The sequence below is a fragment of the Rhinolophus ferrumequinum genome, chromosome 21 (genome assembly GCF_004115265.2).
Source record: "Rhinolophus ferrumequinum isolate MPI-CBG mRhiFer1 chromosome 21, mRhiFer1_v1.p, whole genome shotgun sequence".
NCBI lineage: Eukaryota > Metazoa > Chordata > Mammalia > Chiroptera > Rhinolophidae > Rhinolophus > Rhinolophus ferrumequinum.
Window position 1 is genome coordinate 42,584,310 of NC_046304.1, and position 15,374 is coordinate 42,599,683.

Here is a 15,374-nt window from a genome sequence, read left to right on the forward strand (position 1 = left end):
CGATCATCTTTTGATCACATCTCTTCTCAAAACTCCCTCCATGCTTTCACATCGGCCCCTGTGCTCACCGTTACCCGTCCCATCTCCATCTACCTAAATCTGCTTGACCTTTGGAGTCAGCTCAAATGCTTCCTTCTCCAGGAAATCAGAAACTGACCGCCCACTGCACTCGGTAGGTTCTTAAGAAACATTTCACAAGGGACAGATATTATATTTAATTGCATGTGGCCTTTTTGGTTCTCAAAAAACTGGGGCCTGAATTAGATTTTAAGCACTTGAGAGTCAGGGACCATCTATTTTGTTTACTGTGAAATATACACAGAAAAGTACAGAAAGCTTATGTACTGAATTATCAGAGAGTGAAATCCTGTGTGACTGCTGCCCACGTCTTTGCTCCCCTTGTAGTTAGCAGGGAATGCTGTCTGCAGAATGACAGAAAGTCAATAATCTAAGGTAGTCAATATTGTAGGTGGACTACAGTCATTCAAATAAGTCTTTCTTAATAAAAAGGACTTTTCCACACAGAAACCTACATGATAAAAGCTAAAAAGAGATGCCCAAGCATAGCTCTATGTAGTTACTCACATTTAAAAATTACTTAGATGTATGGAAAACCTGGTATGGCGTTTGCTTAAAAATAATGGAGGTGGGGGAAGGGGACTGAAATGTATTGATCATTACTGAAACTGGGAGCTGGGTACACGACGGTTTCGTGATACTATTCTCATTCCTTTTGTGTATGAAGTTTTTCTCAAATGAAAAGTTAAAAAACAGAGAGAGAGAACCTTGAAAAAGGAAACCCTTTCCAACAGGTTGAAAAAAAATGCCTGTTTTTCCTGCTCTCACCTGTAGTGTAAAACTTGACAGCCTGAACCTACAATATCACAGGGTGTGGAGAGACCAAAGGGAAATGTACTCGAAGAGCGTGAAGGAACCCGTCAGTACCCTATCAGGCTTTCCAAAACACAGGCTTATCAGCACTGATGAGGGTCTGGGGAAAGCATGGGGGTGATAAGCCAGCAAAACAGAAAAATGTCTCTGGTGAAGTCAACCAAAGTTTAAACTGTTTCCAATCGGTGCTTGGCCCCTCTCTGGAGGCAGCTCCAGGCAGACTTTTTTTCCACGTAGGAAGGAACAAGATCCCTTTGATTATAGAAGCCACAAGAACAGTTTGCCCATCTGAATGGAGCTCCAGGAACCTTCTAAGATCATTGTGTTCTCTTCCCTAGACGAGCACTGATAGTTCTGGAACACATTGCTGCTCAGGTGGAATCTAGATGAGCACTGGCTTTATTGCCCTGCTCCACCTGCCTCTTCTTTCCGGAGCACAACTGTCTACTGACTCTACACACCCCGCACTTAAAACCAGCAGCCTCTCCAGCTGGAAGACTTCTCCAGGTCCAAGGAAGATGTCACAGCAGTTAGAAATTCTGCAAACCAGCCCCTTCTAGGTGCACCTCTAGAGGTGATTTGAAATGTTCTGGGTTGACCCTTTTGAAATGTATTTAAGGACAAAAAGGCCATAAATGAAGTCCTAACTGCTTTATGCTCCCTGTAAACCTCCGCCATACCAAATATTCAAGAGCCTCGTCTTTCTCTCCCTCCCTTTCTCTCTGAGGAAGAGGATGAGAACCCATCTATTAGTCATTATCTATTATCTATTGAGTCATTATCAAACACATCTCAAAAACAAATGTCAGACATCTACCATCAGCTTTGTTCTCTGTTCCACGCTGTGTGGCATAAAGAGCTTAGAAAGCTGACTTACATGAAACAGTATATAACGAACGGCTGAAACATGTGGTATATGCCACAGGTACCACAGGATTTCCTAGGTGAGAGAAATCTATGAGGGCTAGTGTACTCAGGGGAGAAAGACATTATAAAAGAGGCTGGCCCAATGTGTAGGGGTGACAGGACAACATGACTGAAGACCCGTCACTTCCTCTGTGGGAATGAGGACACAGGCTTCGTAAGGGTGACATGTTCCTTCTGAATGCCAATGGGGCTGGTCTGTAGGCAGCGAGACCATGGAGGGAGAAGAAAGCTGTGAAAACTCTGTGATGTGGCATGTAGAGCACTAACCAGGAAGTGATTGCAGGCTCCTGAGAGAAAGAGAGCAATGCGATACAAGTCCTGTGAAAAAAGGTTAGAGAACCAGGTATCAGGGTGCAAAGTGAACAAGAAAAAGAAGGACTCATAAAGGGTAGTGAGGAAGGCAACTCCATAACCCCAGTAGGATGGCCTGAGCCAGAGTGGGCTGGGGCTGGGGCACAAAGGATGGGTGGTCAGGAACCAAAAAGGGGAAAAATGTCAATAAAACAGCCCTGATCAGAAAAATGGAGTGAAAGAAAGGAATGAGATAAAAAGGACATGAAGATTGTAATCCTCGCTGACAGTGACACGAGATGGGCTAGTCTGAATACAATAAACAACCGCCATTTCCTCAAGAAACCGCTTAGTGTTCTACTATTGTTTTCTTATAAAAACTACTGGTAGAAACAAGGTCATTCACCCTCCCTTAACTCAAAACTTGAGTCTCCCAAACATGGTTCATGAGCGTAAGTGAACTGAGGAGGGAATACTTCTTCCCAGTGGCAGCTCACTCTTCCCTCCAGAGGAAAGGTACTTCTGGAATCTACACCTGAACACTCCCATTAAAGATGCTAGGTCCAAATTGTAGGGTATAAAGTCTCCAACGTTCCTCAGACTTCAGTTTTCATGAGGAGAGCATTTTAAAATGGACATTCAATCAAAAGCTTCTCAAAAATCCAAATCTCATCAGAACTGGGAGAGGATGCAGCAGGTTTTCTTGCAGGTAACCTCTCCAAGTTACCAAACGTCATGTTGGACAAAGCTGATCCTGGGGAGATGCCAAGGTAAGCTGGAAAACCGCCCGTACTAAAGACAGTCAACTTCTACCAGGTTCTTCATCCTCGCTCTGGCAGACGTAACTCAGATCTGAAAACGCACGTTGAATGCTATAATCAGTCGTGAAGGAATTAAGAGGGGGGTGAGGATAAGGCAATCCAATGCTATGGCCCAGAACCAAATGCTTGTCAGGATGGCCTAAGTCCACAGAATGCCTTCTGAAGCGGTGGGGTGCCATCAAGCCTTGCACCATCATCCCAAGATGAACAAAAGGACAAGTAACTACGTCACAGCCAAAAGAGGTACTTTAGGGCAGGCCTGGTGGCTCAGGCGGTTGGAGCTCCAGTGCTCCTAACGCCGAAGGCTGCAGATTCGATTCCCACATGGGCCAGCGGGTTCTGAACCACAAGGTTGCCAGTTCGATTCCTCGACTCCCACAGGGGATGGTGGGCAGCGCCCCCTGCAACTAAGATTGAACACGGCACCTTGAGCTGAGCTGCTGCTGAGCTCCCGGATGGCTCAGTAGGTTGGAGCGCTTCCTCTCAACCACAAGGTTGCCCATTCGACTCCTGCAAGGGATGGTGGGCTGCGCCCCCTGCAACTAACAATAGGAACTGGACCTGGAGCTGAGCTGCACCCTCCACAACTAAGACTGAAAGGACAACAACTTGACTTGGAGAAGGTCCTGGAAGTACACACTGTTCCCCAATAAAGTCCTGTTTCCCTTCCCCAATAAAATCTTTTGAAAAAAAGAGGTATTTTATCCATGTACTTCAACATTCACAACCATATTCTGATACATACCAAGCAATGCTGCAAAGAACACCCATTGGAGTTGAAACCTGTGCTACTATGTGTGGTGACTGCTATCTACAAGACTCCCTCCACCATGTGGGAGGCATTCCTCTGAAGCAAATCCCCCAGGAGGGAGGGACGTGAATGGGGGTACAGATGAAATCTGGTACCAGCTGGTGACTTCTGAAGCTGAGAGATGGGTACAGGAGGGTTCGTTATATAATTCTCTATGTTTGTATATGTTTAGAATTTTCCATGGTAAGTAGTAAAATACAAAAAAAAAAAAAAGAGAGAGAGAGAGAGAGAGAAAGAGAGAAAACACATTTTCAAGATACTCAAAAGCAAAACAGGCCTCTTTCATATCCTCTCTCACAAAACTTAATTTTCAGTCCTCCAAAACAAACAGCAAAAAAACCACTTTTCTTGTGCGTAAGCCACGAGGCCGCAAGGTGGTGATGCATATCTTAAGCCTAGAACATTCCTTAAAACAGATTAGAACTATTAACGAAATGTCATCCCTTTTCACAACTTCCCCTGTTTCCCATCACACCTCTGAAGGCAGAACTCTGACTCTTTCTGAGCAAAATGCCCACTGCCTAAAGGACAGGAGAGAAAACCTCCTGCAAAAGTCACAAAAAGCCAAGATCAGAAACTGGAACTGGCCTGCTGTGGCGATGGTATGAGTGACAGATGACGCATCCTGAGGAGGCAAAGTCAGGTTTCATCTGTTTCTCAGGGCTCCTGAAAGATGTCTAGTCAGAAGGGTTCTGGGCCCCAGTCAGCGTTAGATGTCTCAGACATTTACTGAGCATCCCTGTCTGTCCAGAGACACCTACCTTCAAGGAGTTAGAAATTCAGCAGGAAGACAAAGGTAAACAACAATTCCCATCACAAGGAGGAAGTGCCGTAACAGAGGCTTCAACGAAGTGCCTCCAGAACCCAGATGAGGAAGGGGCTCACCCTGCTTGAGGAGTCAAGGAGGTAATCTGGGAAGGGGGTCTTAACAGATGAACAGGCGCCTGACCAACACTGCAGGCTGCTGGTGGGGAGGCCTGGAGAGAAGTTGTGGCTGCCACAAGGGGTACCTACTGGGAGAAACGGGATTGAGGCTGGAGAGGTGGGAGAGAGTGGATTCTGAAGGGCCTTGCATGCATGCTAAGGAGCTTAGATTTGACCCCGTGGACCAGTGCTTCTCAAACTAACGGTGGTGAAGGACCACTGGTTGACAATTCCAACCCATCGTGGATGATGCTTCCTCTCCCTTCATGGACAGGTAACACAGGTGGGCAGACCACACTCGGAGTAGCACTGCTCTAGACTACACCAAGAGCATTGGAGCAGCGGTGCAGCTCGATGCAGCTGGTCTTTGCAGAGGGCATGCGTGACGGCAGCGTGGTGGGCGAATGGGAGAACAAGAGGCAGCAGGGACGGCTGGCAGTCAGGGAGCTACCGAATTCATCGGGGAAATGGATGTCAAGAGCCTGGCAGAGGCACCGGCAAGAGGGACAGGGACAAGGAGCCCGATTTGGGAGACACTTCTTCAGTCTACATGCCAGGACTTGGTGATCAAGTAACAGAGCATCAATCCCTCTGTTTTCCAAAGTGGGTGGGCCGTGACTGTTAGCACCAGGCGGAACTATGGGAAGAGGCACAGTGAGAAGGGGTAACCCATATGGAAAGATTTTCTTCCAATTTCAAATAACAAATCTTGTTCTGATCCTTCCCTCATGAGATACCTCTCGAATATCAACCATTCAAGGGACATCTCAGGATTCGGGGCCCGTCTGGCTGGGAAAGCAGCCATGTTGCACAGTTAACATATTTTTATGATTAGTAAAGAATGGTTCTAAGACCCAGTCCTCTGTGCCATGGAAGGGGATGGGAGTAAAGAGTAACCTGCAGTTTGATGAAGATTCGAGTGTCAAAAGTCAGCATTAACTAGAATTTTAAGTTGAGTGCACCAAGCCCTAAACCAGTCCCGGTAATACCAAAGAAAGTCCTTTCAACCCCAGCGAGCCAAAGCAGGCTTTGAAAAACTAATCTAACATAAAGCATGACAGCAACGTTCTCAGTTTGCCTTTGGGCTGAAAGTGCAGAAATAAAACATACTCAGCCATCTTCACTAGTGAAATTTCAGAGAAAGACAGACAGTGGTGTAGCTCCAGTTACAAAAATCACAGCTCAAAAAGATCATACCTAGCATAAAATGTCAGAGCTCAAATTAGTTTCTGAAAACAAATAAAACTCGTTTTCTGTACTAGGTGCAGTTTGCCACGATGGTGTAAGAAATCTGTTTCTGGGAACTGCAACACATGTTTGGGTGAGGAACAAAAGCACCTGCCAAAACCACTCTGTGGAAAGAAAAAAAGAAAAAAAAGCTCCCTGTTTTTTTGGCCCCTGAAACAAGTAAACAGTTAGGAAACCATGAGATGGAATAACAGGTATATATTCTGCAGAACCCCAATTTGATGAGTTAAAGGTGTCTGTTTGCATTGGCACATTTCTTGCATTTCGCTTTGCTTCCCCGCTGCCACTCAGGCCCAGGCCCACGGCCTCCCTTGCCTGGACTGGTGCAGCCGCCTCTGCCTGGTCTCCTGCTTCCTCCTGGCCCCATCGGCTCAGTCTCAACACAGCACCTGCTGATCCTGTAAAGTGGAGGCCAGGTGTCTTAGTCAGCTCGGGCTTCCACAACAAAATACTACAACCCGGGCGGCTTAAACAACACATATTTATTTTTCACAGTTCTGGAGACTAGGGGTCGAAGATCAGGTGTCAGCATGTTTGGGGGCTAGTGTGAACCCTCTCCCGGACTTGCAGAGAGGCTCCTTCTGTGTCCTCACATGGTGGAGAGCTCTGGTCTCTTTTTTCTTCTCATAGGAACACTAATCCCATCATGGGGTCCCTCCCTCATGACTTCATCCAACTGAATCACCTCCCCAAGGCTCCACATCCAAATAGCATCACATTGGGTTTTGGGGGGACATAAACATCAGTCCATAACACCAGGGCATGGCACTCCTTTGTTCAGAAACCTGCGATGGCTTCCAAAAAGCCAATGTCCTTATACCAGCCCCCAGGTGCTATACCAGTGGTCTCCATGGAGGGCTGGGGGCGCACGGCTCGCTGGGCAGTGCTCAGGAAGTCTGAGGGCATTTCCTGGTGCTCACAGGGATTGGGTGGGGGTGAGATAGGCACTAAGTATGGGGGGGCCAGGGACACTAGGTAGCCCTGCACAGCCTAAGATTGCCCCGTATCTGCAGGCTGCTTTGATGCTCTTGCAATCACTCACAGGGGCCCCAAACTTTTAATATTTATCAGAGCCTACAACCTAAGTGCTTCACCTAAAAGCACAAAGGCACTTTTTGTATAATTTTATGCACTGAATCTTCTCAGAATGGGACTACTGTCTTAAGTCAGGTAAGGTTGTACTTTTGTTTGGAACGTTATCAAGAACTGCTCACCATCTTGGAAACCCAGTCACTATAGGTATTGGGTATCCTCGTTTGCATTTTTATCTGTCTGCATTAACAGACATCGCACTCACTGAGGGGTGGAGTGTCCGTATAGATCAGTATGTGTCTCAACATTTGCATGTTAAATGACGTATACGTGATTAAAAATTACTTTCCTATTACTTCAGATTACTAATTGGGTAATACATTTATTGCTCTTTAAAACTGTGTGTGTATGTAGGTTACTGTCTATAAATTTCATTTCAGGACAGTAGTGGGGGCATTTTTATAATAAATATTATGTAAAGGGAGCGCTGCACCCCTATATGACTGGCCCTCCCCGCTCGTCTCTTAGTACTCTCCTTCCTCCCCTACTTACTCTGCTCTGATGTCTGTGCCTTTCCTCAGCCATGCCAAGCACATGCCACCTTTGCCCCTGCTATGCCTTCGGCCTAAAGACTTCCTTCCTTCCTTGAGTTCTTCCAGAATGAAGCCTTCCCAGTGGGGCCATGTCTGTTTAAATTTGCAACCCACCTACCCCCGACCCCTGCAACCTGGCAGTCCCTATCCCACTTCCCTGCTTTATTTTTCTCCATAGCTCTTACAACCACTGTGTCATTTGTTTCCTTATCAGTTTCCCCGTTAGGATCAAAAGCTTCTATGAGGGGAAGGACTTTGTCTGTTTCCTTCACTAGTTGTATCCTCAGGGCCTAGAACAATATCTGGATACCTTCATAATATATTGACATATTCATGGTTTAGAAATACCAATTTTGAAATCTTTAGTTATAATTGCAAGATTAAAACTGAACTGAAAACTCAGGGTCTCCATGCATTACCATCTGTAATCTTTGCATAGAAATATATATTGGGGCCGGCCTGGTGGCTCAGATGGGTGGAGCGCGGTGCTCCTAATGCTGAGGTCACTGGTTCGATTCCCACAAGGGCCAGTGAGCTGCACCCTCTACAACTAAGATTGTGAACAACAGCTCTCCCTGGAGCTGGGCTGCCATGAGCAGCCAGAGGTTGGCGAGAGCAGCCAGAGGTTGGCGTGAGCAGCCAGAGGTTGGTGTGAGCTGCTGCGGACTGCTGAGTGCTGCCGTGGGCTACCGTGTGCTGCCATGAGCGGCCAGTGGCCAGCGTGAGTGGACAGCAGCCATTGTGAGCGGCTGGCAGCTGACAAGAGCTGCTGTGAGCTGCCAACAACTGGCGACCGACTGCCTCAGCCGAGGGGAGTGCAAGGCTCATAATACCGCATGGGCCAGGGAGCTGTGTCCTACACAACTAGACTGAGAAACAACAGTTTGAACCGGAATGTGGGGGGGGGGGGGGGGGAGGCGGAAGAAAGGGGAAAAAACATACATATATATATATATGGAGAGAGAGATTCTACTGATAGCTAGAGATGAATTTCTCTAAAATAAGCCAGTTTATTCTCAGAAAAACGAGACTTAGAACCTATTGAATATTACTTGAAATTATTAGACCTTAATGCGCTTTCTCTAATTCTTCCTTTAAGTGTCTTTTAACTCCGCCCTGCTGTCTCCTTTGCTCCTTTCCAGGACTCACTCCTCCTGACTGAAACCCAATCCACCCACCAAGGCTCAGCTCCAACACCCCAGCTTCACGAAGCCTTTCCTGTACCCTCCCCAGCAGTTCCGGGCACCTCTCTGAGGTGGTTACAACACTGCTCTGTGTGGAATTTCTGTGCACTTGTCATTTCTCTCTCCCAGAATATGGGCTCCTTGAGGGCAAGGACTATCTTTTTCTTCTTTGTGCCCCATACAGTATCTTTCACAGACTAGGTTCTGTAAACACGTGTTAAATGAAGTAAAAAGGAGGCAAATTCTTTAAGCTCTAAGTTAGGGGGAGAACAGATTGACTCTTATGTCCGACTAAGTATCAAATAAGGCAGGACACAGTTTTGCCAGATACAGCGAGGATACTTGTAGAAATTAAGTCTTGGAGAAGATCAATTTAAAACACTACACGCAGGGAAAAGCAAAGCAGAAGAATGAAGTGACTTGGGCAAAAGTGCCCTGCCTTAGAAATACTGAAACTGAGGGAACAGCCTTAACACTCAACAGTGAAAATGTTAGTCACCATCCTTTTGTGACTTGCTGATTTCTATCTTTGGATGAAATCAGAAATTATGAAATTCAAACAACGCTGCTTCTGTTTTAAAAACATTAAAGGGCTTAAAAACATGAAGGAGAGACGGTACAGATGGCATTCTGGGAGCCAGTAGTGCAATGCCAAAATGCAGCTCTGCGTCTTCTTGTGGTCGATCATTCTTGAGAGCTGGTCCTTTCAGCTGCTCAGAGTTCTTGCTGATCCAAGCAGGGCCCAGACAGGTGAGGCAGGACGGCCTGTGGTACCCAAGCTGCCGTCATCTATGGATGGTAACTAGGTTTGCTGCCGTATTGACAAGTGACGTGTGACGTTCTGACACATGCCCATATTTTTCCATCTAAAATACTGTTTTGGAACATTTTATTAAGGAAGGAAAAACACTTGCTGTGCTCATGAAAATAATGAGTCACAGATTAGTGATGAAAGAGAACATGCCGGTCAGACCTCAATCTACAGCCAAATGAGATTATTATTAGACAGAATAATAGGATGACACTGAAAGACCTAAATCCTGCGACTTGCATGGCCTTACCCAGAAAGATCACTTGGGAAATCGAATACAATTTCCCAGCTGTAGGACTCTATTCTAACTATCATCAGGAAGACAAGATCACACAATGGAAGTGTGGGAGATTGCTAAATGAGAAACAAGCTCAGTCTTTTGCTTCCTTCAATGTAAAGAACCAATAAAGTAGCTAACTTGGATGAATGTCAAATCTTACAGCCCTCAATTATTCCAGCCTCTATAAAAACAAATGAGGCATTTGTGGTTAGAGAATATACTTTGTCATTACAAGAATCTAATCATCAGAATTTAACAAAAAAAAATTCAATGCAGCATGTCTTTGTAAACACCACGCCAGAATTATTAACAGAAAAGCCTAGAGCCATTTAAACATGAAATCTGGACAGAAGCAAAAGAAAAAAAAAAAGAAAATATGCCTCTTCAACTGATGCACTTAGCAAATTATCACAATTCAAGCTGTAAACATACCCTTTGAGTATAATTCCCTTTCCTTGACTCCATTATCCTTTTTTATTTTATTAAATAACGTGTAACTATTTTTCTCTTTCTAGAATATGTTTCTTCAGAAGCAGCTGAGCAAAATGTCCACCTCACCCACAGACCAAATCCAAATTACCTTCTTTTAAAGTCCATTTGATTGAGCCTGTCCTCTTGCTGACAGCATGCAAACTTCCATCCAGGGTTGACACAAACAACAAGGTTTCAGGAAGTGTCACTGTGCTGGGACTTCCAAAAATCTGCAATGAGATGGAGAAGCATCTTCAAGGTCAACAGGATTCGTCACCTTGGGCGTGTATAACCACCCCCCACCACAAAATATTCTAAACCCCACCACCTTACAGATGAAGAAACTCAGATTGGAGAGCTTAAATTCCCATCAAGGGCACATGTCTAGACAACAGCTGAGTCAGGACTAGAACCCAGGTCACCTTATTCTATCTAAGTGGTCATCCCTCCTGCAAACAGACAGGTTTATGACCTAACATCACGACCTAACACATGGATTTAGAAATAATCCACAAGCAGCCTCCACTGAAATAGAGGGAGAAAGTATACTGACCTTCTCTTAGTTATATTTCACTTTCTAAAACCTGGTCACCTTGCAAGACTCCATGATAGAAAAGAATGCCAACATACCTACACATACCCCTATGCACTTACAAAATTTTAAAAGGCAAAGAATTAGGGGACAATGTTTAAAACAAAATAGGGAAAAAAGCTCTCAGATAAAGAGTATATATGATAATTAAACACCAAGATTTCAAAAGAGACACGTTATAAAAGAAAATGTATAAAAAATATAATCTAAGTAGCTCCTCATAATCAAAATACAGTTTAAATTAAAATGTACCTTTTATGTTCAATGAATTAAAAACATATATTTTTAAAGAAAATAGCCAAAGATAGTGAAATTCACTTTCTCACCCATTCCTGGTGGCAATGAAAATTATAAGTTCAGTGCAGTCTTTCTGGAAAGCATTAAAGTGTTCATATTTTTAATTCTGTAATTCTACTTCTACATCCTAAAAATTACAGATATGGTAAAAAAAAGTTCTGTGCACAATGATATTCATTACATCCCATTTATAAACACAAAAAACTAGAGAGATCTGAATTTCCAATATCTAAATGGCTGAAATAAATTATGACACATCACTCAATGGACTATTATGTAATCAAGAAAATAGCACATGGAAAAATTTACAATAGAGAAAAATACTTATATACATTATCACATGAAAAATACAGAATCCAAAATTTAATATACACTGTATTTATATTTATTCTGGACAGATTTTGTTTGTTTGCTTGCCTGTCCTCTAGCTTTGCTAGGAACTGAACCCTCATCTACATGGTTTCCATGGGAATAGCTGTGTGTGTGTGTGTGTGTGTGTGTGTGTGTGTGTTTGTGTGTGTGTGTGCACTGCACACACGTGCAGGTGATAGCTGGTAAGGTTTCCTAGGACCATCTTTTTGAGGGATGGGGACATTCAGTAATGCCACCTTGTATTGAGATTTTCTCTTCCTTTGTCACTATACTGCCCCGCAAATTAACTGGTCCCTGTAGGTGTTGAATTAAAAACAGCCCAACTTGCTTATACTGAGACAGCTTGAATTTTGACACAAATGCTATTTTAAAAATATGGTTGGATTTTAGCACTGAACCTAAAAGACTGGGGGGTTACTTGTGCATGGGAGCCTGACCCCCAAATACTGTTCACTCTTGGTAAGAGCTGGGATGTCACCTAGTTAACCCCTTAGAAGGGAAAGCCCAGTCGCTATCTCCAGGGCAACTTGAAGGGGCAGCACAAACACTGCAGGGCCTGCCTTCCTCTTCCATGGTACAGACCAACTGGCAGAGGGGGCGAAGCATCTGCCAGAACCTGGCTCCTCTCATCTCTTCTTGCCTGTGCCTGGCCTTTACTTTACCCACAGCCAGGGCCCACTCACCGGAATGGGGGAAACAACAGCAAGCTTCACCACTGCTTGCTGAGTCTATTCTCTGGGTAAAGACTTAAGCTCGAGGAGGAAGAGTGTGCTTTTAATTCCATCTTTGGAACTAAGAAATCAGTCTTATTTTGACCTGGCTAGGAAAATAAAAGCCTCAAGGGTGGTACCTGCCCTACTGGCAATCCAGAGGTTATGTACACCAACTGTTCTGGGGGTGGTTACAACTATTTTGACGCCCAGGGAAGAGATGGTGACAAGCCTCTCCTGGACCTTGTCACACCTGAACTAGAAGAGAGTACATCGCCCAGAGCGCCTGGCCTGGAGAACAGTGGCCCTATGACAAGACCACTGGGGCTGCAGCTAAATGAGACTTAAGGCTGTCTACCATTGAGAAAGGGGGTGGGTTTGCAGCTTGATGTGAGATGGCAGGATTATGTTAGGTGGAGGCAGTTTGGGGACTGAATGAATAAAAAGGGAAGATGGATGCATGCCTGGAGCCAAGAGGTGGAAATCCCTGCTGAGCCCCCCTCCATCCATCAAATAGTAACCCCAGGAACCACTATTTTGTACAATAGGTCTTGGGATCACAAAAGAATCACGTTGCACTCTCTGGATGGATGACGTGATAAGAAATTAAACTTGGGCGATTTCTGTGAATACGTTTTCCTCCATGTGGAAAACAACTGGATGCTAGAGAGAAAGACAGGCAGAAGCAGAGAAAGAAGACTGAAACAAACAAACAAGGGGCCGGCCCCATGGCTCAGGCGGTTGGAGCTCTGTGCTCCTAACTCCGAAGGCTGCCGGTTTGATTCCCACATGAGCCAGTGGGCTCTCAACCAGAAGGTTGCCAGTTCAACTACTCGAGTCCCACAAGGGATGGTGGGCAGCGCCCCCTGCAACTAGCAACGACAATTGGACCTGGAGCTGAGCTGTGTCCTCCACAACTAAGATTGAAAGGACAACAACTTGACTTGGAAAAAAGTCCTGGAAGTACACACTGTTCCCCAATAAAGTCCTGTTCCCCTTCCCCAATAAAATCATTAAAACAAACAAACAAACAAACACCACAGCCGAAAGACTGGGAGAGTGTAGCCTGCCTTCCACTGCTCCTCAGGCCTCACCAAGTTCCTGTCCTTGGCTCAGAGACACCCCATCCTTACAATAAATTCCCCTCTTTGCTGAAGCTTGTTGGAACTAGGTTTCTGTGGCTCACAAGCAATCGAGTCCTAACATACACACGTACGTGCACACAGAGCTGTTAAAATACATACACAGGAAAAATTACAGTGCAAAATTATAGCACTAGCTTTTTCTCCTCTATTTTCTAAGTTTTCTCTAATGTGATCATGTAATCTACAATGAATTTTTCATAAAACAGGAAGGAGATGGACAAGTTAGCAGGTGGGAGAGAAGCTGGAATATAAAGAAGCTTCGACAAGCGCCTAAGTTCCAGGCAAAGCGCTTTCCGTGTCAGGACATTAGGCAACTCACCCACTTTTGATCATTAACGTCCAGCAGACAAGGGACCTGAGTTAGAAACACGGAGGTCTCCGGTAAGATGTGTATATCCAAGAACAGAAGAGTTTTGCTGCTGTCATAAAACCCTACAGTACAATTAGAATGAACTAAATGCCCCAAAGATATCTTAACACAATGTAACTATTAAAAAGGGCTAATGTTTAATAAAATATATCAGTGCTGCTTCATTACGTGTGGAAACAAAAGCTACCTGCCTGTCTGAGCAGCTTGGAAATCACAGGAAGAGCAATTGTCTATGGTCGGTCAGTGAATCGAAATAAATCCTAATCACATAAGTAACATAGTCATCTAAAAAAATCTCAGAAATACCAGGTTGGGCTAGACGTTGAATTTAGCAACTGAGAGCACTGACAGTTAATCACAACATCCGCAGTGATGTCACAAACCCTATCACACCCGAAGGATTTTTCCTTTTTGAAGGCTCTTGGCGGTTTCAAATTAGAATGGCCCAAGAGCCACTCTGAACAGTGTTATTCTCTCAGAAGGCAAATTCATATTACAAAATTTCTCTACCTTGGCATTTTTTTAAAGCATGAAAATGCTTGCCTTCAAAGATAGTTGCTATAACTCACATGAATTAAATAAGCTTCTAGATGCCTTTTGTGATACTGAGCACCGCTGAGAACTATTTGTTCCTGAACATCTAAAATCACTGCGTCACAGTCATGACCTTGCACATTACCTCCACTCAGCCATTTCAGTCGTCAGCGCTCCCTTTTCTCTATGATGGATGAAATGGCAACAGGACCTACAGGTACATACACACTAGTTTCCAGAGAGCCTGAAAAGTGGAAAGAAAATGCTGATTCTCCAGATGTGTTTCAAGTTGACTACCTGGAAATCTGACCCATTTTTCTAGCTAGTGGCATATATACTCCTGGCTTCGATGGTGACTTCTAAGAAGTAAGCACAGTAGCACCGTGGGAGGGGAGAATGGTAATGGCGGGTAGTCTAGCCTAGCCTAAAACGAGACATCCATCTGCTAACTGGTCTGCATGGAAGGCTGACATACACCCTCTCGCACGAGGTGATCCTGAGATAACAATTCTGGAAACGTCCAGCCTGAGGGCAATGAAGCCTGGCAATTCAGGGCAGATGGTGCCGGCGCAGTGGCTGCTGGTCAAACCAGCTTATTTCACTTCGGTTGATGCAGTGGTAAAGCAGTCTTCACTGCAGGCCTGCTCAGCTGGGATATCAAGAGACTCCCACCTATGAGAACAAACACCACCCTGGGGCTGGATCCTCATGTTCAATGTTCTGATTATGAAGCAAGGTTTCACAGAGTCCGGCAGCTACACCGGTTCATAAGATGCTCCGCTCACTTTGCCTTCACCATAAAGACCTGGAAGCGACCACCAACCACTTACACAGATGATTAACAGTTAAGTCGCCGACAGTTTCATTCTCTAGTATTCTAAACTCAGCTAATTATTAGTTGCACGTGCATTAATTCCACTCCTTATATTTCAGGTAATAAAAAAAACTTTTCTAAAATGAGTTCTGAAATATCTTTGTTTAGAAAAAGTCACCGGTAAAGAGCATTATGGACAAGGGACAGGTATGTGGTTAAGCCACATATAAATGAATGAAACAGCCTCTAACAAAAG

General features: G+C 44.6%; 1 protein-coding gene across 4 annotated transcripts in view; it reads right to left on the minus strand.

Moving 5' to 3' along the window:
- Positions 1-15,374, minus strand: part of ERN1 (endoplasmic reticulum to nucleus signaling 1) — a 79,629-nt gene that overhangs the window by 44,682 nt on the left and 19,573 nt on the right. For all 4 annotated transcript variants that reach the window (XM_033089929.1, XM_033089933.1, XM_033089932.1 and 1 more), the window contains one exon: positions 10,394-10,514. In XM_033089929.1, coding sequence (XP_032945820.1) covers positions 10,394-10,514 — 121 coding nt within the window. The remainder of the gene's footprint in view (positions 1-10,393; positions 10,515-15,374) is intronic.